The sequence below is a fragment of the Acanthochromis polyacanthus genome, chromosome 18 (genome assembly GCF_021347895.1).
Source record: "Acanthochromis polyacanthus isolate Apoly-LR-REF ecotype Palm Island chromosome 18, KAUST_Apoly_ChrSc, whole genome shotgun sequence".
Taxonomy (NCBI): domain Eukaryota; kingdom Metazoa; phylum Chordata; class Actinopteri; family Pomacentridae; genus Acanthochromis; species Acanthochromis polyacanthus.
In genome coordinates, this window is record NC_067130.1 from 12,406,687 (window position 1) to 12,432,963 (window position 26,277).

The following is a 26,277-nucleotide window of genomic DNA, read 5'->3' on the forward strand; positions in this document are numbered from 1 at the left end:
CGGCGGAGGATGACCCGCAGTCGTTTTTGGATGTTCCAGGCCACGGCGGTGGCATGTGGGTGGCCGCAGACGGAGTGGGCGGTGCGGCTGCTTCCCCTACTGACGGGGGAGGCCCAGACGGCGGCGATCAGCCTGCGGCGGCCCGGAGGAATTTCGCCGATGTCAGGAAGGCGGTGCTGGACAGGACGGGCCTCTCGCCTGAGGACCACCGGCGCCGTTTCCGGGGCGCTCGGCTGGGCGGGCGACCGGCCGTTTGTGTTCGCCCAGCAGGTGAAGGACGCAGCAACCAGGTGGCTGCTGCCGGGGGAGACCGCGGAGGAGAGTCGGCTTCTGGAAAGATTGTGGTGGAGCAGTTCATCGAGGGGTTGCCAGGGGAGACGAGCAACTGGGTGAGGTGTCATCGCCCGGCCGATCTGGGGACAGCAGTGACGCTGGCCGAGGATCACCTGGCGGTCCAGGCGGAAGGCCAAGGACGGGCACCTCCCGGGATGCGACCAACACCAGCGCCACGCAGGAAAACCCTGGCTGCGCGGACATCGGCGCCACGTTCCGACGCCGCCGGTTCCGGCGCCCCGTACTAACCTCTCTTTGCTTCTCCTCCACACCAGGCTCCGGCTGCTGCTGACGCTGTCTCCAACCCACCGGGGGCTCCTCAAACGTCAGGACAGGAGTGCTGGCGGTGTGGGCAGCCTGGCCATTTCCGACGGGAGTGTCCGCTCATGGAGGTCGGCCAGGTGGTTCGGGTTGCCGGCACGCCAGCACCCTCTCCCGGTCCGGGGGGACATACAGCGTTCCGGTAAGGATCCAGGGGGGTGTACATCGGGCTATGGTGGATTCGGGCTGTGGACAGTCCCTGATTCACCAAAACCTGGTTCGACCCGGGGCATTGGTGGAGGCATCCTGGGTGAGGATAAGGTGTGTACATGGGGATGTTCACAAATATCCTGTTGTGCCAGTGGAAGTTAGATTCAGGGGAAAAAAGCATATTATAAAGGCCGCGGTTAGCTCCCGCCTTACGCACCCCCTTATTTTGGGTACGGATTGGCCTGGGTTCCAGGGGGCAGTTGGGAAATGTGTGGGAGTGCGTTCACGAGCGGTAGGGACGTGTGATATGTGTGCTGTGCTCAGCGGTGACGCGAGGTTGTCCGACACTGCAGACGGGGAGGGGGATCCCGTGGGACCTCGTCAGGAGGCTCCGCGGGTTCCTGTCCTACACCCCATGGAAGATTTTCCTCTGGAACAGTCTCGAGATGATACTCTGCGCTCAGCTTTCGACCAAGTGATAAAGATTGATGGTCAGTTTGTGCACCCGGGCACAGCACCTACATATCCACACTTTTCATTGATCAGAGACAGATTATACAGAGTGACTCGTGACACTCAGACACAGAGTATAGTCACCCAATTGTTGGTGCCGAGGGGCCGCCGGGAAACTGTTTTCCAGGCGGCACATTTCAACCCAATGGCTGGTCACATGGGTATGAAAAAACACTCGACCGGGTCATGGCCCGATTCTATTGGCCTGGCATTCGGGAGGACGTACGCCGGTGGTGTGCGTCTTGTCCTGAATGCCAGTTGGTTAACCAACCGGCCATCCCGCGGGCGCCTTTGCACCCATTACCACTGATAGAGGTTCCATTTGAAAGAATTGGCATGGACCTCATCGGGCCATTTCACCGGAGCGCACGAGGATATCGGTTTGTGTTAGTCCTAGTGGATTACGCAACACGATATCCCGAAGCAGTGCCGTTGCGCACCATCTCTGCAAAGAGTGTTGCACAAGCACTGTTTCAGGTCATCTCCCGAGTTGGAATCCCCAAAGAGATTCTGACTGACCAGGGCACCTCGTTTATGTCACGAACACTTCGGGAACTTTACGAATTATTGGGCATCAAGTCTATTCGGACAAGTGTGTACCACCCACAGACCGATGGTCTGGTGGAGCGTCTGAATAAGACCTTGAAGAACATGATTCGTAAGTTCATTCACGAGGAGAGCAGCAATTGGGATAAATGGCTGGACCCTCTGTTGTTTGCAGTGCGGGAGGTGCCCCAGGCCTCCACGGGATTTTCTCCCTTTGAACTGTTTGGCAGGAAGCCACGTGGGGTTTTGGACCTGGTTAAAGAAAACTGGGAGGAAGGTCCAAGCCCAAGTAAGAATGAAATACAGTACGTCCTGGACCTTAGAGCAAAACTCCAATCACTGGGACAGCTTTCACGTGAGAATTTGCTCAAGGCCCAGGAACGACAACAACGCCTGTACAACAGAGGGGCAAAGCTCAGACAATTTTCACCGGGAGACAAAGTACTTGTATTACTCCCATCTTCTAGCTCGAAATTACTCGCCAAGTGGCAAGGGCCCTTCGTGGTCACACGACGAGTAGGGGAGGTGGATTATGAGGTGGCACGCTCTGACAGGGGAGAAGCAACACAGATTTACCACCTCAACCTCCTAAAAGCATGGAGAGAGGCGGAGTCGGCTTCTTTGGTGACTGTAGTTGAAGAGAGAGACGAGTTAGGGCCTGAGGTTCCAAAGCCGGGCAATTCCACCTCACTCCCGTTGAAAACCACCTCTCGCAGTCCCAAAAAGCCGACATTGCCATGTTGCAGGAGCGGTTTGCTGATGTGTTTTCCCCCTGCCAGGGCGTACAGACCTCATACAGCACCACATCGAGACCCCCCGAGGCGTGAGGGTTTTTTCACGACCTTACAGACTGCCTGAACATAAGAGAAAATTAGTTCAGAAGGAATTGAAAGCAATGCTAGAGATGGGAGTGATAGAAGAGTCAAACAGTGCCTGGTGTAGCCCCATTGTTCTTGTCGTCAAGAAGGATGGGTCTATACGGTTCTGTGTGGACTACCGCAGGGTGAATGACGTGTCACGATTTGATGCCTATCCCATGCCCAGGGTCGACGAGCTCCTGGATCGGCTGGGCACTGCGCGTTTCTTCACCACACTGGATTTGACCAAGGGCTACTGGCAGATTCCCCTGTCACCGGAGTCCAAGGAAAAAACGGCCTTCTCCACTCCGTACGGTTTGTACCAATTCGACGCTTCCGTTCGGGTTGTTCGGAGCCCCAGCCACGTTCCAGCGTCTCATGGACAAGGTGCTGCGGCCGCACGCAGCATATGCGGCCGCCTACCTGGATGATGTTATCATCCATAGTAACAGCTGGGCAGCGCATGTGCGGCAGGTGGCCGCGGTGCTGGAGTCCTTGAGGACAGGCGGGGCTGACGGGCCAACCCGAAGAAGTGCGCGGTTGGACGGAGGGAGGTACGGTATCTGGGTCACCACTTGGGCGGTGGGCAGGTGCGCCCACAGGTGGATAAGACAGCAGCAATTCGCAGCCTGTCCGCAGCCCAAGTCCAAAAAAGAGGTACGGCGGTTCCTGGGGCTGGCGGCTACTATCAGCGGTTTCATACCTAAATTCTCGGACTGGCCAGCCCCTTGACCGACCTGACCGGAAGAGTGCCTCAGACCGGTCCAGTGGACGGAGCAGTGCAGCGGGCGTTTGAGAGAATAAAGCAGGGCCCTCTGTGGGGAGCCACTCCCTCTACACACCTAACTTCTCTCTCCCTTTTTCCTGCAGACTGATGCGTTCGAACAGAGGGCTGGGGGCTGTTTTGTCCCAGCAGGTGCGGGGCGTCGACCGCCCAGTAGTTTACATCAGCCGCAAGTTGTCTGAGAGGGAGGCTCGCTACAGCACGGTAGAGAGGAGTGCCTGGCAATCAGGTGGGCGGTCGGGGCCCTGCGCTACTACCTCCTGGGGACGCCCATTCACCCTCTGTTCGGACCACGCCCCTCTCCAATGGCTCCATCGCATGAAGGATACCAACGCCCGAATCACACGGTGGTATCTAGCTCTACAGCCTTTTTAAGTTCACAGTGATTCATAGGCCGGGGGCGCAGATGGCCGTGGCTGACTTCCTCTCCCGCTCCTTGGAGCCGGTGGGGGGAGTTGGTTAGGCCGGATGGCTCCCCGGCCTAAGTCGGGCGGTGGGGATATGTGGCGATGGGCGTGGGAGAGCTCAGCTGCAGGAGAGAGAGGTGTGGAGGGGTGCGTGGAGGCAGCGTCAAGGTAATTGACACAGGTGATGATAATCGGCTGACCTGATTATCTCCACAGTAGCAGCCGAGCGGAGGATAAAAGGTCGGGCGGACAGAGAAGACGGAGAGGAGCTGCGGAGAGACAGCGGAGGCTGCATAAACTGTGGGAGCAGCGGAGAGACAGCGGAGGCTGCATAAACTGTGGGACAGCGGAGACAGCGGGAACTGAGAGGCAGCGGAGGCTGCGTACCGGGCTGCGGAGAACTTTAAGTAGTAAAGTAATAAACAATATTCCCTCGACAACCAGGCGTGTGTGTATTGAGTGGACCCACGGACAGCGAACCTGTCACAAGGGTGAATTGTTAAAACCACTCACTTCTATCTGTAGCCAAAGGCAGCGAGCAAACCAGCGACCAGCGAAGAAAGCAGAGCAAGGAATTGACCAAACTCAACAAACCTTCGACCGTCTTCCAGAACTGCAGTGCTGTTGAAGAATCTACTTCTGCAACCAAACAACTACTGCAGTTTTCACTTTTATTTCTTTTCAACCACCACTTTTCTGCTACCATGCCAATCAGGACCAATCCAAGGTGCAGAGGAGGACCAAATTACCGTGGGCCAAACCACCACCACGTGAACCCCGCCGGGCCCCAAAGCTCTTGTGGCGCCCCTCAGGCAGAAAACTAACTACCTGAACTTCCTGAGAGAGCATAATCATCATATGAGCATTCAAATCCAGCAGCTCATCGCTGAGAACCAGCAGTTATCCCATGAGATGGTTCACTCTAAGGCCAGGATCCAGCACCTGGAAGAGATTCTGCTGGACAAAGAGAAGGAACTGGATGAGCAGAAAAAAGAAGTCCATACACAAAAGGGAGATCTCGAGCAGCAGAGAGAAGTCTTGGAGCAACAAAAGCAGTCCAACACCGTCAACGACCTGCAGGATGAAGTCCAACTGCAAGCTACCAATAAACACCAAGAAAATGAGGAATCGAAAATGAAAGAAAGTCAGGTATTGGCAGAAAAGACAAACAGACTGGAGGAGAAGATCAGGCTGACTGAGAACATCATCAGGTCCAAGACTGATCAGTTTGAAACTCTCCAGACACAGTTCAAGAACTGCTCAGGAGCAAAAAGAGACAGAAAGACCTGCAGGAGAGAACAACAAGCTGCAGAAAGAACATCAGGCATTAGTAGAAAAGACTATTGAGTCTATTGAGTCTATTGAGTCTCTCCTAGCGGTCATCAAGCTCAGTACCGATCAGATTGAAACTCTCCAGACAGAGAACTCACAACTGGAGAATGTGCTCTTCCAAGAACAGCTCAGGAGTAAAAGAGATAGAAGACCTGGAGGACCTTTATATCCAAGAGAAAGAGAGACGCTTCAAGTTTTTCCAGAGGTCCCAAAGCGAGAAAAAACAATAAAAAATAAGTGAAGAGGTGATCGAAGAGACAAACAACAGAAGCGGGAGAAGAAAACCAAGAGTAGGAGAAAGGGCTTCTGGAGTTGGCTCAAGTGCTGTTGCCCTTGAGCCTCCCCTTTCCTCCATCTCCTCACCTCTTCAATGTGTGTCCTGTCATGTGTGTCCTGTCGTGTGTCCTGTCCTGTGTTGTGTGTCCTGTCCATCTCCTCACCCCTTCTGCCTCCTTTCTCCTCACCTCTTCAACCTCTGTCACCCTCATCCTCTCTATTTCTTCCCTTTCCTTCCATCTTTTCTTTTCTTTCCTGTCCTGTCGTGTGTCCTGTCATGTGCGTCCTGTCATGTGCGTCCTGTCATGTGCGTCCTGTGTCCTGTCATGTGTTTCCTGTCATGTGTGTCCTGTCATGTGTGTCCTGTCATGTATCCTGTGTCCTGTCATGTGTTTCCTGTCATGTGTGTCCTGTCCTGTGTGTCCTGTGTCCTGTCATGTGCGTCCTGTCGTGTGCGTCCTGTCATGTGCGTCCTGTGTCCTGTCATGTGTGTCCTGTCATGTGTGTCCTGTGTCCTGTCATGTGTTTCCTGTCATGTGTGTCCTGTTCCTGTGTGTCCTGTCATGTGCGTCCTGTGTCCTGTCATGTGCGTCCTGTCGTGTGTCCTGTCATGTGTTTCCTGTCATGTGTGTCCTGTCATGTGTGTCCTGTCATGTGTCCTGTGTCCTGTGACCCCGAGTTAGGCAGCATCCGAAGATATACACCTTGAATCTGCCTACAGACATGTCTCAGGTAAGAAAAATGTTCAACACAGAGATTTGCTCCATTGATGCAACATGTCAAACTAATGTGTAAAAATGTGCTTGTTTCATCATCTAACTTCAGAATGCAGACTCCACTTTCTGTCACCAACTGACCAGTGGTGCTGCAGTGTCGGCCGATGGCCTGTATTGGTCCGGTAACGGCTGTAGCTCCATATCTGCTTCACAGCTACAAGGAGACATGTTTCAGGTAAAAACATACTATAGAGATTTGCACTTGTTTGACATATATAAAGTCAAGTCAGTTTAATACAACTGAACTAATGCCTGTTTTTTCTTTTCCACAGAAAAAGAACACTCACTACTAGCAAGCAAAATTCACTCTTCAATTGAAACCTTCACATATTTCTTGGTTTTTTTTTCCCCTACACAATGTTCGGGGGTTTTTTCCCCTGCTTGTGTGTTATAGTGAGTACATGTTTAAACAAAGATGAAGATATAATAAAAAAAAAAGTGATCAAAATAACATTTGTGTATATGTTGAAAGTTGTTAAAATTAAAATGTATGTGTATGTGGAAATTTGAGTTTGACATGTATTTTTTCATTACGATACCATGATGTGTATCTGTGTTTTTGCCAAAAATGTAACATTGTACTTCTTTGCTTATGTAGAAAGACAGAGACACTGTCCTATTTGATTAATTAGGGCACCTATTGTAATGAAACACTCACACCCAATACCTCCACAGGCTGCATGTCAGCCTGACAATCAGTGAAACCTCTCAGCTTCACACAGCCTTTCGAGTAACTCCAATTGAAATTTTGACCAGGTGAGATCTTCCTGTCTCTGCCTTTCACAGCGCAATTTCAAAATATTAAATTATAAATTTAAAATAAATTAAATAAATAAATAAATTTAAATGTTTATTAGTTTTAGTGGAGAAAGTTATTTTAAATGCCGATTAGTCTCTAATAAACCAAATAATAAATTGGATTAGTCAAGAGGTTTAAATTTCTTACTTTGTCATACAAAAAAAAAAAAAGAAGTGTCTTGAGACAATTTGACCTGTAATTGGCGTTATATAAATAAAATTGAATTTAAATTGTATGGATCTTGTAATGTTGGAAAACACATTTTCTTTGTCCATTAATCTGTTGATTGTTTTCTCCAGTAATTCATTTCTTGTTTTTGGTTTATAAAATATCAAACCCAAACATATTCAGTTTACTGTCATAAAAACCAAACAGATTTACATTCATGATGCAGGAATCAGGCAGTTTTTTACTTTTTTATCTTAGTTTAGTCAGAAAGATAGTTGATAATGTGTGAATTGTTGCAGCTTGTGAACCGTAAAAGGTTTTAATCTTTGGGGCTGAGTGTCAGAAAACATTTAGAAACCAACATCAACAAAACACTCAAAGATTTGAACATCATTGAAGGGAAATCCAACTTTTGCATGACAATGTCTAATTAAAGGACATTTCTTTTCAACGTAAATGTGTGATATTCATCCTCGGGAGCTTCTCTTCACATCGTCTTCCACATCAATGAATGACACTGAAGTTTATCTCGACATAAAAGAGACTGAGTCTGGATGTGCTGCTCTGTCACTTACTCCTAAGTTTATTGAAAGTTCAAACAAAAGAGGACAGTTCAGATAAGACTTGAGAATGAGCTGATTTTGAACAAACATCTCAGACTTTCTGAGCTTCAGCACCTCTAGAAAGATATTTTAACAACAAGCAACTCAAGAGATCCAGAAGTTGGAGAGAGTTAGCTTTAGCTGAGCCAAAGAACATGTGGGACGCTAACTTAGCAAACATTTCAGACTTTTCTCTGTGAATTCTGAGTAATAATTTCCTATTTAATGACTGAGCTACACATCTGAACTCAGTCTCATTAAAACAGACTCTAATTCAGTGTCATCCATCCATATTAAAGTGCAGTTACCCAAAATGTTTGTTGCATGAGCTTCAACAAAACCTGTCCAGGTAGAAGGCCACTTTGACAAACAAAAGGAAGTGGAAGATTCCAAGCTGATTTATAGAAGGGGGAACCGGACTGTAAGTGTGGTTGAGTATAGAGGGGTGTTTTGTGGGTTTTTAAGGCTGATAGTGATTATTAGTGACACATTTGGAGGAGATATTCATTTGCAGTAAATGGAGGTATTTAAAATTTTGGAGTTAAACTTAGAAGAACACAAACTAACAGAAAACTTTGATACTTTTTTGTTTTGTTTCCAGATGTTAAGTTAAAGGAGTTTTATTTGTGACGTATAACCAATCTGATGCAGATGTTGGAGCTGATTCTGATCTTTCAGGAGAAAAAGTTGCTTTTCCTTCATAGACAATGTTCATGTGGATCAGAGGGAAAATAAAGATAAAGTAAGGCAAAGACAATCTAAAAAGTCTCGCTGTGAACCGGTGTGGCCACCGTGTCTAATGTCAAAATTGTCTTGTTTTCTATGTTAAAAATAAAAGTAAACAACAGTGAATTAGTTTCCAGTGTTTATTCACATCTGTACACTGCAACACAAATTTTTACATATTTCACAAAATGGAAAATAAGCATCCTTCAGAAACCTACATTTTTTGCAGTAAATAATTATCTGGACAAACCTGTTGCAGGGTAATCCAAAAATGAAGCAGCAACAATTGAGCATAATGAAAAGAAAGCCACAGATAAGACGAGAACCCAGAAATTCAGAAAACAGATGAAGTTGAGCTATTTATGAATGAAACTTCACTATAGAAACTCTAGAGACTGTTTCTGTCGCAGCCTGCTGACGGTCCGTACATAAAAACAATCCCAAATTCCACCGTGGCACCAGTGTACTCGTGCTTACTTAAAAAAATATCACTTTATCTGACGTGAGAAAATAAACTCAGGAACACTTTGTAATCCTCATCAAGCCCTTTTTATCTGTCGTGTGATTGCATTGACACGACCGAATTAACACGTGAAAACTTTTCTAAACCCACTCGCACTACTGGCGCTCTTTACATGCGCGAGTCTAAATCAATGTTCATTTTGCGGCATCACTATTTTCTACTGACTGTATTCCACCTTTATAAATAAGAATCCGACTTTTTTTTTTTTTTAAGCGCCGACTAAACATTACTGCTCAGAGTCAAACGTACAGTAAACAATAATAGACTAGCACAGCCCTGCCGGTCTTGGGAGGTCTTCTGTACAATAACACACTCAAATTTACTACAAAATACTCAAAAGAAACTCTGCATTCTTTAGTAAGCTCTGTTGGGCCATTTAGATTTAGTTTACATTTTGCACTCAACAAAAGAGTGGAATCATGTATGTGAATTCAGCTTCTTGGTGCAAAATTTTAAGGGCAACACTACTGTAGTTTCACCTCTGTTCATTGACTCAAACTAACAAACATGGCGGATGTGAATCAAAACATCCAGCACTATACAGAAAGAAACACTGGGATGTCAGGCTATTTGCCCCTTTTTGATTTTAAAAGTACTCGTTTGTAGACACATCTCTGGTTAAACTATATTTATAAATTTCTACATACATTGAAGGGCTTTTTGGTTGCTGTAATCAGTCCAGTGGGAACCCTTTGGTCAAAAGATTTCAGCACAATGGTTGAGGGAAAAAATCCCCAGTCCTCATTCTGGATAAAAATGCCTTAAAAAGATTCAGCTGAAGCTAACACGAGCCAATTGAAAATTCTCTTCTTGTGCTGTGTGGCTGTTGTGACCTTTGTTCACATGCAATCTGTTTGAGCAACTTAACTGGATAAAGGAAAATGCACAAATGCAAAACCTGGAAAAAGTAAGTTCACCTAGCAAACTTTATTTGCTCCCACAAGCAACAAATGCAAGCGTCGCCTCCCTTTACCTGGGATATGTTATGTTTGTTGCTAAATTAAGCCAGTGTAATTTACGTATTGTGATGGGACCAAATTTCAGGCACAAATGGGAAGATTTTGGGGCCAGTATGGCTGCAATTTGGAGAACAGCAGCTGCTAAAGCCTCACACTAGCTTTGGGATGCATTACTACAGGAAAATATCACTCTGGATTTTGTCCCTGATTTGAGGAATGATTACAGGGACCTAAAACTCTTTCGATGTAAGCATGTGAATAATGTTTTACAACATGTATGTTCCATTAGAATGAGGACAGTGCAATCCTCTTCAACAGGCTGACAAGAATAACATCAAGTCTGGTTTTGATCTGATGAACCGGTCATTACCAGCAACAGTGCAACAGCCACCAGGGTCCTGAACCACACAGCCGATGCTCACTAAGCTCTTAGTTAAAAGGTAAGAGGGAAGAAGGTGGTTCTGCTGTGAAATCAGTTATAAATGTCCAGATGTTTCCCCTGAAGTACTAAAAAAAATCTTTCCTAATATGTCTCTTCTTCAATCTTTAGTTACATTAGGAGCGTAAATTCAATGCATCTCGATGTACCGCTATAATGGCACGTCTGTTACTGATCCTCAGTGATTATTGCACATGAAGCGTGTTTCAATACAAGCAGAGCTCTGTCAATTTAACTCATTTGAAGAACTGAAAATTCAGATTCCGAAGAGGAATTAGCTAAAAGTAATAAATTAAATTCTGATTTAACGTTACTATGTGGCCACTTTTGCAACACACTTCATATTTTTTGGAGTAGAAAATGTCCCCATATTTGATTTACTTCTACTGCTACACAGCCAAGATTAGAAATGTTAGAAGAAGTTACTTCAGCTCTGTGTGACAGAGTAAAAAAAAAAAAAAAAAATCCCAGAATCCAGATTAAACCAATCTTTCAGACGGAAACTTTAGTGAAATTAAATCATTTGGCCAAAACTGGACTGAAGAGTCTGAATGTAATTCAAGTGCATTTTGTTTTCCTGATTACTGTCTAATTAAAGGTCAAAATGCTAACATTATTAACAAAAGCTGGGAAGATAATAATAATAAATAAAACCTATGTCGCTATTTGCACCACAGCTACATGATTACATGGGTAGAACCACTGAGATATGGCCACCAAATTGCACTTTTAGTAATATTTGATGTTCTTCATCCAAATGTAGTAACTCCTGAATAAAGCCCTGATTTCAAAATTCAGAATCATGACATCACCTGATAACAAAACAGGGAGCGAGAGAAGAGTTGATGTACATCTGATGTCCATGATTTAAAGTGCCAGGGAGAATTAATAGCCAGTGCATCGTTCTGTGTTGTCTCCCTGCCGGGAAATTCAAAATTAAGAGCAAACGTGAGAGGACGTCCTGATCGTTTTGTTGATGGAAAGAGTTAATGTCCACGTGAAATACAGGAAACGACCACAAGTCCAAGGAAGAGTTCAGGTCAGGATCAGTGGTAAACAAACCGAAGTGAAGGAAAGGATCTGAAGGGTTTCCATGAGTCCAGTTTCATACCTTTTGGCTGTCCAGTCTCAGCCAGTGGACACCTTGTCTTGTGTAGCGAACCATAGAGCTCATACTTGAAGCCAGGTTCAAAGGGCCCATCGCGGTGTCCAGCTCTGCCAGCATACCTGAAACACACACACGGAAATATGACATCAATATTCATCACATATTTACAATAAAATAGTCATTGTTATTAAACCCATTCAAACACTGGCCACCTCTAGTGATTAGGCAGTTAAAATTAGTTTTAAATATAACTTAAGTTTATGACTGGCAGTTGACTTATTCTTATAAATTTGGTAACAAATATCTACTTTAGCGGCAGCCCGGTTGTTGCAGTCGATTTAATCTACAGCTCAAAAGTCACCTGAGTGTGCAGTACCTCATTCTCCTCCACACTTAAAACATTCACTCAAGAAAAATCAGGCTTTTACAGTTCAGTTTGTCTTCACAGGTTTCAGAATTTGTTTATTTATTTGATCTTTTATGTTTTAATGTTGCTTCACTTAGGTTTCTTCATCAATTTGTTGAGAAGACTGAAAACTTTAGTAAGAATCTTTTCCATTCATTCTTACCGCTGCCTTTGTGTGCCAGCTCCTCCGCCTGCTCCCAGATGTCATGAGCGCTCAGGAACAGCGTAGTAATGTTGACGTAGCTGAAGGCCACTTGTTCGATGGCCTGAGGAACGACCACGGTGGCGCCAGCAGAGCCCACAACCAACCCACTGCCACTGTGGTTGGAGCCGGGACCTGAGTTGGTGGATGTGTTGGCTGGAGACGGCATGCTGGGGGACGGGTTATCTGTAACCCTGAAAAAAAGAAGATTTATCAAGTGTTATGTCTGTGACAGTTGAGTGCAATATGCCCAAACAGTGAAAGTAACACGAACAATAAATGACTTACTTCGATGTACAGCCAGGAGGATTGTGTGTCGCCTGAGCAGAGTTCTGAAAGACAAATTTAATCAGCAAAACTAGTTCGACAGCAGTGCAACTAAATTAAACGCGTTACTTAGATTTCACACTAATAATCACAAAACTGGCTATTAGAAATAAAGTGGATACCGCCGCTACTTACATTAAAGTGATCAGTGAGGGTCTTTGAATACTTGAATGCAGTTTTGTGTTTGTGGCGAAACATGGCCATCTGCAGCAGAGACTGGCACTTCAAACTACGAGACACAATCACACGATTCGTTACAGAAACAAACAAAGATTAGTGAATATTTTCTTCAGTGTGCTTTGTCTGTGAAGTTCCTCAGCCTGTAAGTAAACATTTAAATGTGTGGGAACAGAGTAACAAACAATTTTAGATAAGTGAAATATCAGCATCAGACAAAAATGAATACCAACGGGTGGATAAGATAACCCTGTCAAATGCTCACTCCCACCACTAGGGTGCACACACCGACAGATAACGTGTTTTGTTGTGCAACTTGAAACAAGTCAGCTTTGCTCTACTTAGATTACTGCCAGCATTGTCACAGGGACGGCTTAAATGACGCTTGTTAAAGTGGGATGAAGTTTATAGTTTTGTATAAAAATGCTATAGAAAGAAAAATGTGACATTGGGTTTTATGTCTGTTATGAATGAGTATTGTTAAGATTTTAACAGTACTACTACTCCTACAGACAAGGCTTAATAATCTGGTACAAAATAAGAACAAAAGTATTATCTCTTTATTTAGTCTATGCTAAAATTTCTCCCTCGCTCTTCACTTTTTCAATCAGAAACTGAACGCAGGACCTTTTATTTGACATAATTTTTACTGCGCGTTATTCATGGTTTTACTTAAACAGAGCACTTGTCCTACTGTCAACACATTCAGTTAAAGAAAGTGAACATAAAGCAAGACAGTTTGCCTGCAGCCCCCAAACCACGAAATCGAATGCTGCTCTGAAACTTAAACTGCGAATGTCTGAACAGCAGTTCAGATTATGTTGCAATTATAATAATAATAAAACATTTTATTTGTAAGCGCTTTTCTTGACACCCAAGGCCACTTTACAAAAAAAAAACCAAATACAGCAGAACAGATAAAAACCATACATAGAGATGAAAAAAAAACAAAGAAAGAAGCAGTTAGAGTGACTAAATAGTCTTGAAGAGATGAGTTTTGAGTTTGAAAAGAGGCAGAGATCATTTTGTACTGAATTTACAGACACACCTACAGACAGACAATCAGCTGGCTAATGGCTACTTTTAACATCAACCCATGTTTGTGTAATTCAGTTAACTCCATGAGAGGGCGCTAGGCTGCCAGCATATATTGCATACATGTGGAATGAAGACATGAGAATGTAACCAAAGCAGTCAAACCCTGGGCATTTCTTTGACTGTATGTGATAAACATCCACTGAATGTTTCCACAGACTGATCATGTTTCAGCTTTTAAATGCAAAATACTCGTACCAACAAGCATCGTCAGCACCCCAGTGAAATGTAACCGCACTTATAAACATTGAATTCTCTGCAGGAGTGTCGCTAAGAGCAGGATCTGTGTGCTGCAGGATGTGAGAGAGAGAGGTGCCTCCACCCTCCACAAACACGCTTAGTGAGATACAGCTCTATTCTGTTTCAGCAAACAAGTACCACAGACTGACTAGGAGTTGGTGAGCTAAATGTGTCATCATTTAAGTAGAAATAATAAAAAGGTTTTTGGTTTTCAGTTTTCTTAATTTCTTCAGCATTGTTACCATAAACTTATCCTCTGCTCCTTAATATTTTAGGACTAGGAGCCGCTAGTTACACAGTTTCAGTAGCAATACAAACATTAGAGCAGGCAAAGTAATATGTTTATCCCACTACAGGAGCAATTGTTTTCTGAAAATAAGTTTTAAAATATGCATACACACGTGGACAAAATTGTTGGTACCCCTCAGTTAAAGAAGGAAAAACCCACAATTCTCACTGAAATCACTTGAAACTCACAAAAGTAACAATAAATAAAAATTGATTGAAAATTAAATAATCAAAAACAGCCATTACTTTTGAATTGTTGATTAACATAATTATTTAAAAAAACAAACTAATGAAACAGGCCTGGACAAAAATGATGGTACCTCTATAAAAGATTGAAAACTATTTGACCAGAGTGACATGATTAACTCAGGTGTGTCATTTAATTGACATCACAGGTGTTTCCAAACTCATAATCAGTCAGTCTGCCTATTTAAAGGGAGACAAGTAGTCACCCTGCTGTTTGGTGAAAAGGTGTGTACCACACTGAACATGGACAACAGAAAGAGAAGGAGAGAATTGTCCCAGGACATCCGAAAAAAAATTATAGCCAAACATCTTAAAGGTAAAGGCTATAAGACCATCTCTAAACAGCTTGAAGTTCCTGTGACAACAGTGGCTCATATTATTCAGAAGTTCAAGACCCACGGGACAGTAGCCAACCTCCCTGGACGTGGCCGCAAGAGGAAAATTGATGACAAATTGAAGAGACGGATCATTCGAATTGTATCCAAAGAGCCCAGAGCAACCTCCAAAGAAATTAAAGGTGAACTCCAAGGCCAAGGTACATCAGTGTCAGATCGCACCATTCGTCGTTGTTTGAGCCAAAGTGGACTTCATGGGAGACGACCAAGGAGGACACCACTGCTGAAAAAAACTCATAAAAAAAGCGAGACTGGAATTTGCAAAAATGCATGTTGACAAGCCACAAAGCTTCTGGGAGAATGTCCTTTGGACAGATGAGACCAAACTGGAGCTTTTTGGTAAGGCACATCAACTCTATGTTCATAGACTCAAAAACCAAGCATACGAAGAAAAGAACACTGTCCCTACGGTGAAACATGGAGGAGGCTCAGTAATGTTTTGGGGCTGCTTTGCTGCATCTGGCACAGGGTGTCTTGAAAGTGTGCAAGGTACGATGAAATCTGAAGACTATCAAGGCATTCTGGAGAGAAATGTGCTGCCTCGTGTCAGAAAGCTTGGTCTCAGTCGCAGGTCATGGGTCTTCCAACAGGACAACGATCCAAAACACACAGCCAAAAACACCCAAGAATGGCTGAGAGAAAAGCGTTGGACTATTCTAAAGTGGCCTTCTATGAGCCCAGATCTGAATCCCATTGAACATATGTGGAAGGAGCTGAAACATGCCATTTGGAGAAGACACCCATCAAACCTGAGACAACTGGAACTGATTGCTCACGAGGAGTGTGCCAAAATACCTGTTGACAGCTGCAGAACGCTCATTAACAAATACAGAAATCGTTTAATTGCAGTGATTGCCTCAAAAGGTTGTGCAACAAAATATTAAGTTATGGGTACCATCATTTTTGTCCAGCCCTATTTCATTAGTTTGTTTTTTTAAATAATTATGTTAATCAACAATTCAAAAGTGATGGCTGATTTTGATTATTTAATTTTCAATAAATTTTTATTTATTGTTACTTTTGTGAGTTTCAAGTGATTTCAGTGAGAATTGTGGGTTTTTCCTTCTTTAACTGAGGGGTACCAACAATTTTGTCCACGTGTGTATACTGGCATCACTAATCAGTCATAATGAATTGGAAAATACTAGCATATTGGATGTCAGCAAAAAAAATTATATCAGGCAAACATAAACAATGTCCTGCAAACACCTCTGCATCACTTGCCCCTGATAATAAAATCTAACATATCATACCTACGGCAGCATCAGCAAACTACAAATACAAAACCGAAAAACTGATATTTTGCACAGAAGTTTCCACTGTTTTACACACTGATCTGAACTAACGACGAGTTAAAATTTTGAAGTTTTGTTTAAAAGTACATACAATTTTATCAACTTTATCTGGGGCCTTACCATAAAGCTATGAAGTCCTTTTCTGAGGGTGGAGCAGACAGGTCCACTGAGTTTTTGAGTTTCAGTACAAACCTACGAAAGAGAAAAGTGCAGCAGTTGAAATAAGGCATGACTCAAACTCAGTTATAGCCCCAAAATGTTAATGTTTAGCTTCAACCTTGCCATAAATATGACAAAACAAATTAATGGCTGCAACTACAAGGTCACCGAGTGCAGGCTCTTCATCAACTTTATACAACCACAAAATTACTACAATTATTAATGGTGCAGACAATCTATCATAACAGTGGGTTCTTACTTAAGGAGCTCCACAGTCTCTGCAAACATCGTGTAGGAAGACATTGAAATCTGTGGATCTTTTTCCATGGCAATCCCACTCTCAACAAAGAACATGGCTGCATCCAAGTAGTTGAAAGCTTTACTGAGCTTATCAGACTATAGAGAGGGGGAAAAAACAGTTACTGGTTACATGTATTGCTGTGCAGACTGCAAGTAATGAGTTTAAACACATAGGAAATCCTACCTCTGCATCTGCTTTGTGTTTCAGTCTTTTGGCCTCTTTTATGTAATGCTTTACTGGATGCTGCCTGTGGGCCAAAGAGGAGCAGCAATAAATGATCAAGAACACTAAAAAAAAGATGTTATATACAAGTATTCTGTGCTAAATTAATTCTGTGGTATCCTGAGAAGTAAATCACAATAAATATCTTGATTACATCCCAAGATATTCCTTTAATTTGTCTTCTGAAGTAATTTCCTTATTAATAAATTACTTCCCAAACACTGAAAGACAGTGTTTTCGCAGTCAGTAACATATGCTCTGACTAATGTTGAGGCATTAATTAGTTCCAAGAAAGTCTTTACTCCTGACAATAATGCAAAAAAACAACAACATAACATTAAACAACAAATGACATTTACTAGGAGTAAAGAATGTCTTGTGAAAACGCAGTTGTGTGACTATAATGATGAGCCTTTACAAAACCGTCCAATCAACTATATGAATGAAAACTTGTAGCTGTCTACTTTTTCCAGCCCACACATAACACACCAGCTCACCGCTTTCTTCAACACCCACACATATAAAAGTTCATTAACCCACCAGATTTGTCTTTTTCACCACTGATATTGACCTTTAACATCACCGTCATGTTGCAGGATGTGTGGTCATTGGGCCGAACTCATAACACTTGTTTTAGAGGTTTAAGTCAAATATAGGAAAAAACCTCCACATCACTGTTTTACTCCTTAAAAATGCTCTGGCTGCAGCTCATTATCAGTCTGTTACCGGGGCAAAACAGTTAGACTTGTTTGTATTTCACCAATTTAAACCAATTGCAATCATCCTGGATGTAGCAGTGATGTCAATGCAAAATAGTAATGCAAAATAGTGGAGTGAAGTATATTGATAAGACATTTGCATGCACAAATTGCCAGATTTTAGGATGTTGATTGGAGGCTGTTTCTCAAAGTGAAGGCAAACTGACGTGTAGATAATAAAATGGGAGGAAAGTGTTGCTGAAATATGCAATGAAATCGGCAGACTTTCCAGTGAGTGGGACTATCTCTGTATATTAATAACCATTTGTGAGTCGTCACACCAATTATTTTCTGTTATGCAAGGCTTATAAATGTGAAGAATAGCTATAGGTGTTACAGATTTATGATCTAGTGTTACCAGTAATCTTCTGTTTTTAACTTCAGTTGACTGTAGACTTTAGTTGGGTATGTGCACTTCTGAATGTATAGTAATACTTCTTTTATGGATCCGGAAAGACGTTTCTGCCATCAGGGTTTATATGGTGATCATAAAGTTAAAGCAATAATAGAGTTTAACAGGTCAAAGATAAGCACAGTGCATAGTATATTTGTGTAGCTATATAGAGCCTGCATAGAATACCCTTTAACTGCCTCTTCATGATAAAATGTGTTGAAATGGGACATTGAGTGATGAATAGTTTTAATGTGGTGTGAACTCTGTCAAAAATTCATCCAATCAAATACTTCTACAACTATGACAAGTTATAATTATGACAGTTTGGTCCTAGTGCCTCACAGAAGTGTAAAACATTGTTTATTGAAGCTAGCTGTAGCTTTTAAAGAGTAACTCAGCACCTCCAGAGATTTCAGTGGTTTAACTTTTCACCTAGCTGTAGTGAAGCATAGATGTACTCCAGGAACACTGTGTAGTTACAGGTTCAACAGAGCATGGCAAGGTGTAGTCATATACTAAACAGGCCTAAAACTTTCCTCATAATGGGCAGCAAAATACCGCTTTTCTGCCTGGTCTGCCTACGCTTTACGGCCAGGAGAAGAGCTGTCTTAACATGCTGAGAGTTTCCATTATGTAGGTGGTCCTAACTAAAAACAAACGTCATTGTTAAAGGCTTTGCTACACTGATAAAACCCTGCCTCGTTAAATATGTGGCTAAGATTTCACAACTGTCTGCACTGAGGATTTTCTTATCCTGTGGATAAATAGACACAAAGGATGCATGGAAAAATGTAGTTCTAAAAATCCAAAATGAGGCATGCTTTCAGGCGAGATAACAAAACTCTGAACAAGTTATGAGCTTTTTACGTAGAAATCTTACCTCTCCTCAAATCTGAGCATCGGCCTGCTGCTCAAAGCTTCCTTAGTTGGCCGCAAAGGTGAAAGGACAGACAGGCTGCTCTTTGGGGGCTTTTGCTAGGATTGGAAAAAAAAAAAAAGATCTTCGGTTACAACTTGATTGCTTCTGTTTACTAAACAATCATTACACTGTAACAGCCAATCAGGCTTTATCACTAGCAACAATCACTCAAAATATGCAAACTTGCGGAAGCTTGTCCAGAAAAAAAATCCAGTAATTTATTTCATAATTGAGGTGCTTATATTTTGACAGTTACCTTTTCATGGCGTGGGTGCTCAGTGTGTTTTCCACTGCTCTTCTTGTGCTTACGGGAGTCCTTGCTCTTTTCAGCCTCCCTACTGGACTCCTGTGTCTTCCCTGAACAGTATTTGCCTAATTTTGAGCCTTTAGGAGCATCTTTGGATGGTGCAGGGGGCTGAAAGTGTACAGGATTTTTCTTGGCCTTCTTTTGCTCCCGAGCCTCTGATGGATTGCTAGAATTTCTGTAGGTGATGAGATCAAAAAGGCTGTGTTAAATAGACATCTAGTTTAAATAATTAAACATAATCTTTAGCATAAAAAAATGACTGATTTAGGGGACCTACTCCAGTTTCATAGACGCATGACTTGAGGTATTCTTGTTTTCCAGCTTCTGTTTCTTTGTGGGAAGTTTTATATTGTCTGCCTCAATCTAGGAGAGAACAAATCACACCTTTTAAAAAAAAAACGGACTTTCCATATGTACATATATGGTAACTACAAAAACAGAGCCCTGTATTTCTCACATTTTGAGGTATACTCTTTTTGCTGGTTTTCATGTGTTTGTGTGATGTAGAAGCATCACTGCCTCCTCCGTGTGATCTCTTTGAATTGCTAGGTACCCTTTGGTGAATGCTGGAGGTCTGTGGGACTCTTGAGAGCAGACTTAGCTCTATTTTCACCATCAGGGATTTCGGAGGCCTGAGGAGGTCCTGTGAACCCTTGGCTGTATGCTCAGGCTTCTCTAAGTGCTTGTGGTTTGTTTTGTGAGGCTTGTCGGCGCCCCTCTGGCAGATGGATTCTGGCTTGGGTTTGCTACTACTGATTCTGACCGGTGGGGCAGAAGAAAGCTGGTCAGGCTGAGCAGGACTTTGGGTGGGGCAGGAGCAGGGGTTAGGATGATGCACACCACATGATGGACAATCACCATGCTGGACGAGCATGGCTTCAGTTCCAGGCTCTGACCCAGCCTTCTGCTTGACAAGTGGTGTGCGTTTAGTCCTTTTAATGTCTTTTTTAGTGTCACTGCTGCTTTTCTTACCATGTCCTGTTTTCGTCTTTACCTTGGGTCTGACTGTGAAACAAGGTTCTTTTGTCTGTGTGGTTATAACTTCCTCATACTTCGCACTGACTGCTGCTTCAGCGCGATCTGGGCAACCTGCCTTCGCTGGTTTTGAGAGTTTCCTGGAACTGCTACAGCTGTTCACATCAGCAGAGAGAGATTTTTGGCTACTTTGGTGGCAACAGTTGTCCTGAGGGCTTTCCCTGCACTCCTGGGGAATTGGAAGGTTGTCAGTAGACTCTTTTTGATGAGAGGAGAGCTGAGGCTTAGACTGCCCAGTGGGGTCGGCCACCTCTACACTGGATTTCTTGGAGCTTTTAGTGGGCAGTCGGTTTTTCTGCATGGGGCTCTCAGAGACGTGTGCACTGCTTTGACTTTCAGTGGTGGAGTTTTGTTGGCTGGGCCTGATCCAGTTCCCCAACTGCCAGTCACCATGGCTCACTGCTGGAGCATCAGGCTAGAAAAAGACACAAATGTTGTGGTTTGTAGAAAAACAAAAAGACTAAGTGTATTACACACGTGGACAAAATTGTTGGTACCCCTCAGTTAAAGAAGGAAAAACCCACAATTCTCACTGAAATCACTTGAAACTCACAAAAGTAACAATAAATAAAAATTGATTGAAAATTAAATAATCAAAAACAGCCATTACTTTTGAATTGTTGATTAACATAATTATTTAAAAAAACAAACTAATGAAACAGGCCTGGACAAAAATGATGGTACCTCTATAAAAGATTGAAAACTATTTGACCAGAGTGACATGATTAACTCAGGTGTGTCATTTAATTGACATCACAGGTGTTTCCAAACTCATAATCAGTCAGTCTGCCTATTTAAAGGGAGACAAGTAGTCACCCTGCTGTTTGGTGAAAAGGTGTGTACCACACTGAACATGGACAACAGAAAGCGAAGGAGAGAATTGTCCCAGGACATCCGAAAAAAAATTATAGACAAACATCTTAAAGGTAAAGGCTACAAGACCATCTCTAAACAGCTTGAAGTTCCTGTGACAACAGTGGCTCATATTATTCAGAAGTTCAAGACCCACGGGACAGTAGCCAACCTCCCTGGACGTGGCCGCAAGAGGAAAATTGATGACAAATTGAAGAGACGGATCGTTGGAATTGTATCCAAAGAGCCCAGAGCAACCTCCAAAGAAATTAAAGGTGAACTCCAAGGCCAAGGTACATCAGTGTCAGATCGCACCATTCGTCGTTGTTTGAGCCAAAGTGGACTTCATGGGAGACGACCAAGGAGGACACCACTGCTGAAAAAACTCATAAAAAAGCCAGACTGGAATTTGCAAAAATGCATGTTGACAAGCCACAAAGCTTCTGGGAGAATGTCCTTTGGACAGATGAGACCAAACTGGAGCTTTTTGGTAAGGCACATCAACTCTATGTTCATAGACTCAAAAACCAAGCATACGAAGAAAAGAACACTGTCCCTACGGTGAAACATGGAGGAGGCTCAGTAATGTTTTGGGGCTGCTTTGCTGCATCTGGCACAGGGTGTCTTGAAAGTGTGCAAGGTACGATGAAATCTGAAGACTATCAAGGCATTCTGGAGAGAAATGTGCTGCCTAGTGTCAGAAAGCTTGGTCTCAGTCGCAGGTCATGGGTCTTCCAACAGGACAACCATCCAAAACACACAGCCAAAAACACCCAAGAATGGCTGAGAGAAAAGCGTTGGACTATTCTAAAGTGGCCTTCTATGAGCCCAGATCTGAATCCCATTGAACATATGTGGAAGGAGCTGAAACATGCCATTTGGAGAAGACACCCATCAAACCTGAGACAACTGGAGCTGTTTGCTCATGAGGAGTGGGCCAAAATACCTGTTGACAGCTGCATAACACTCATTGACAAATACAGAAATCGTTTAATTGCAGTGATTGCCTCAAAAGGTTGTGCAACAAAATATTAAGTTATGGGTACCATCATTTTTGTCCAGCCCTATTTCATTAGTTTGTTTTTTTAAATAATTATGTTAATCAACAATTCAAAAGTGAGGCTGATTTTGATTATTTAATTTTCAATAAATTTTTATTTATTGTTACTTTTGTGAGTTTCAAGTGATTTCAGTGAGAATTGTGGGTTTTTCCTTCTTTAACTGAGGGGTACCAACAATTTTGTCCACGTGTGTATATATCCTATATGTGCACTTACCTGCATATACAAAGAACAAATTACCTCAGTTTTAACAGAGCTGCCCACTGGGGGTTGATGTGACTCCTCATTATCTGACTCAGATCCGGAGCTACTGCCGGAGTCGCTGGAGCTTGACTCTAACCCGCTGGAATGTGCTGCTTCAAATGAACTGCAGCACGGACACAAAAAACACCACAAAAATTATCATTATAATACCCTTTGTGAGCTACATACCCAGATTTTCCAGTAGAAAGTGATTTTGCCAAACATTATGTGTTAAGAATAAACCAATGGAAGAAATGTGGAACATTGGTTTTTCAGTTTACAACTGAATAAATACAGAACTGTGTTTCACTAAATTAGACCCACAACAAATAGTGAATTTACTGATGGGTTGTTTGGCACAAAATTAATCTGTTACCGTTCTAATCATCAATTAGTCATTCAAGTATTTTTCAAACAGGCATTTGTTGTTTGCTTTTTTTGGCCATTTATAATAAGTGATGTGAATATATTTGAGGTTAAAACTTTTAAGTCATTTGAATGCACGACTTGGACTAAACTGGAATTTTTGGCATGATTTTTTCTTGCCATGACAATGAAATCAAATTATTATTTGCAGCTGCTGTGAAAATATGTGTGATACTACTTCTGTCTGCAGCGTCCTCTAAATGCAGAGTGTGTAAAATGCATGTTTAAGGTGAATGGTAGCTGAAACCAAGTTTGATTCACAGCAGACTGCAACCAGCTGATTCTGAGTGGCTGGTTGAAAACAACTTGTATAAATCTGTCACATCACTGACTAAAATTTGGTGTAGTTAAAACACTGATTTAATGATGATGATTATTTTCTTTCAGAAACTTTCAGTGGTCCTCAAATTTGCAACTCCCACTTCAGCCATGTGTTGCATTTCAACATTATGGCATTAAAACTGTCCTTTAGGAAAACCAAGTGACTTACGATGAGGAGCTCTGCTGGCTGAGATGGGATGGATCTGCAAGAGAGGTGTCATGGTTTTCTGGAAAGAAACAACAGAGTAAACAAACATCTGTACAATAAAAATAATCCATGGACTTGAACTAATGTGGATTTGGCATTCAGATACTGCATCTCAGCTTTTGTTCAATTAAAACAATAAAGTCAAAACTGATTCACTGAGACATTCCAAGGGTCATTTGCTTCCTAACACATTCAACAATAAAGAAGTTTTTCTTAAAGTAACAATCTATTTCAACATAACAGAATATATAACTATGCACACAGGAAACAAGTACAAACTCAGTACAACTACATCCTTTGGTGCAACAATTAAACACCAACTACATAAATTATGCAAAGAACATTATAGTGGGGCTTCTTTTGTGTTCATAATAGGTTTGCAATCTTTGAGCATCATTAGATACCACTGTATTTATCACATATATGTTTGCCATTGTAGCCACAAAACTCTTATAAAGAGTTATTAGATTGCAAACATTGGCTAGGTCGACTGTATCACTTGATATGAAGTGAATTTGCTTCATAAAAATTTAATATTGCACTGACTCAAAAATAGATTGACCCGAATACGACTTTTAAAACTCAAGTCTCACAACATGGAATTCGAGCAGCCCATAAATCCATAAAACATTAGCTTTTGCACAGAACTATACACAATTTTCCTGGACACTGAGCAAGTGTTTACTGTTTATGTTGGTAAAAGATTGCATCCCTTTTGAACTCAGTTCCTGACAGGTACTTCAGCAGCTGGGTGACTCATAACAGCAGTGCTGAAGCATGTTTTCTTTTTTTTTATGTCAGAAGCACTTAAGGTTAGTGGCATTTCAACCCTTAAAAGCCACAACGTTTTTTTCCCCTGAAAATTTGCAAGCCTGGAGGCATTTTGTTTGTTTACTTTCAGTGAAAACAGTGGGCTGCAATTACTCCTCCAGACAACAATCAATGTAAGAAACGTTGTTGTGTATGCACTGTTATTAAAAAAATAAAAACTATTGTTGCTGCTTCTGTTGTCACTGAATGGGCCGATCCCTCTCAAAATACAGTGAAGAAATTGTCACTGCCTATATTCAGACTAGTGAGTGTTTAGGGGTAACTAGTATGCCCAGCTTAATTAAGTTTTTTCATATATTTCCTTTCCTTGTTTTACCTAAGATGGTCTGAAGAACAGTTTCTTTTCTTGGCTGTGATTTTTTCATCTTTGGTAGTACTATACAGCTTTTCGGGTTCAATGCACATGAAGAAGTTAACAGTTGATGGATTAAAAGAAATATAGCATAAGACAGAAAACTAACAACAAAAATGGGCACAGTTAAAAGAAGCTAATGAAGGAGCAATAAAAGCAAGGGTAACCGGAACTTAAAGAGTAAGAGACAAGATTTTACATCAGTGATGGAGAAAAGAGAACAGTGTAAGCTCACTACTCCTCTCTTTTAGATGCCTCTTTCTCTCAGCTGAGACTAATGCAAGATGAAATTGTAGGGTTGTTTTTCCCCTCTGGTATTTTGTGGCCAGTTCACAGAACAGGGCAGAGTGGTTCAACAAGTTGCCATAGAAACACAGCTTGGAAGAAAATGAACAAAACGGAGGACAGAGACTAACAGATATGTTGCAGTAACTCAATGGATGGTAAAAGAGTACAGGAGAAAGTGACATTTAGATCACAGCAACTCTCACAAATAATGATCAATCTCTGATTTTAGCTACAGGCAGCAGAGCACACGTTTGATGAAAACAGATGATCAATGATCTGCTACCAAAATAAACTACATAACAGACTCTAATCCTGGTTTCCATTCAGTTTTGATCTTTCAAGACATGCTAACAATATTTCCAAATACTGTTGCTTGTTTTGTGACTGAATGCTGCGTAGCTTCCTGCCCTCATTACTCACTTTGTCCTGGACATGAAGAGACATGCTCTGCTTCCTGTGAAGATGGAGAAAAATGAGAAACAAGAATTTTGTAATCTCTGTTATTCATGTGTTTGATTTGTATAAGTACATTTGTATCTACACGTACACTAAAACAATAATCTTCAGCAAGACTAAATATTAAGTCAACTCACAATTACTTACCAGACATCAGACCCAAGGGTAACATTACAATTTTTCTTGACTAATTTAACACAAAAAACTTTTTAATTGCTTGTTGTTTTTGGATTTGTTCTGATAGTCAAGTATGGAATCATTAAAGTCAAAAGGATGCTAATGAGAACCCATGTGTTTAAGAACCATGTTCAAGTCCTATGTAGTGTCAGGAAAAACTACCAGTGCACTATGAATATCCTGAGAATCAAAATTAAATCACTGGTTTGTTTTCTTTGGTAAATTATAATTGCAAGTTACAACAATAAAACCAGCTTGAGCTGACTTGATTTCTGTAGCTGCTAAGATGACCTGAGGCTCAAACTAGTGGAAGAACAGCCAGTGATCCAAACACTTCTATGAAAGGGCTGTGTAAATTATCTGACAATGTCTGTACTCTGGAGTCCACCTCATTATACTTTAGAAAAAAAGTACTTGTTTTGGAAAACTTTGATTTATTTTTTGAAGCATGGATTTAGTTACATTTTAAATTTAAAGCATACACATGCACAATGAGCTTAAAATCAAGACCAATTTAAGTAATTCTCCACTTTTAAACTCTCACCTTGGCTGGGAACAGGGACTTTGACGGTTCATTTCTGCTAGGTGTGTGTATTGCCGGCAGAAGTGGAGGCCATGCGTGCGTCATTTCCTATGAGGAGAAACAAAGTGTTATACGGGTTAATGAGACAACAGAG

At 42.2% G+C, this 26,277-nt stretch overlaps 1 protein-coding gene across 1 annotated transcript in view; it reads right to left on the reverse strand.

The window, feature by feature from the left end:
- Positions 1-8,716: 8,716 nt before the first annotated feature.
- Positions 8,717-26,277, reverse strand: part of aff1 (AF4/FMR2 family, member 1) — a 28,874-nt gene continuing 11,313 nt past the window's right edge. The window contains exons 5-19 of the mRNA XM_022211006.2: positions 26,145-26,231; positions 25,388-25,421; positions 23,458-23,515; positions 22,539-22,665; positions 19,808-20,800; positions 19,628-19,713; positions 19,300-19,525; positions 19,005-19,099; positions 16,934-16,997; positions 16,709-16,845; positions 16,411-16,482; positions 12,690-12,783; positions 12,516-12,559; positions 12,189-12,421; positions 8,717-11,738 (exon numbers count right to left, since the gene is read on the reverse strand). Of these exons, the coding sequence (XP_022066698.1) occupies positions 11,617-11,738; positions 12,189-12,421; positions 12,516-12,559; positions 12,690-12,783; positions 16,411-16,482; positions 16,709-16,845; positions 16,934-16,997; positions 19,005-19,099; positions 19,300-19,525; positions 19,628-19,713; positions 19,808-20,800; positions 22,539-22,665; positions 23,458-23,515; positions 25,388-25,421; positions 26,145-26,231 (2,472 nt within the window). The 3' untranslated portion in view covers positions 8,717-11,616. The remainder of the gene's footprint in view (positions 11,739-12,188; positions 12,422-12,515; positions 12,560-12,689; positions 12,784-16,410; positions 16,483-16,708; positions 16,846-16,933; positions 16,998-19,004; positions 19,100-19,299; positions 19,526-19,627; positions 19,714-19,807; positions 20,801-22,538; positions 22,666-23,457; positions 23,516-25,387; positions 25,422-26,144; positions 26,232-26,277) is intronic.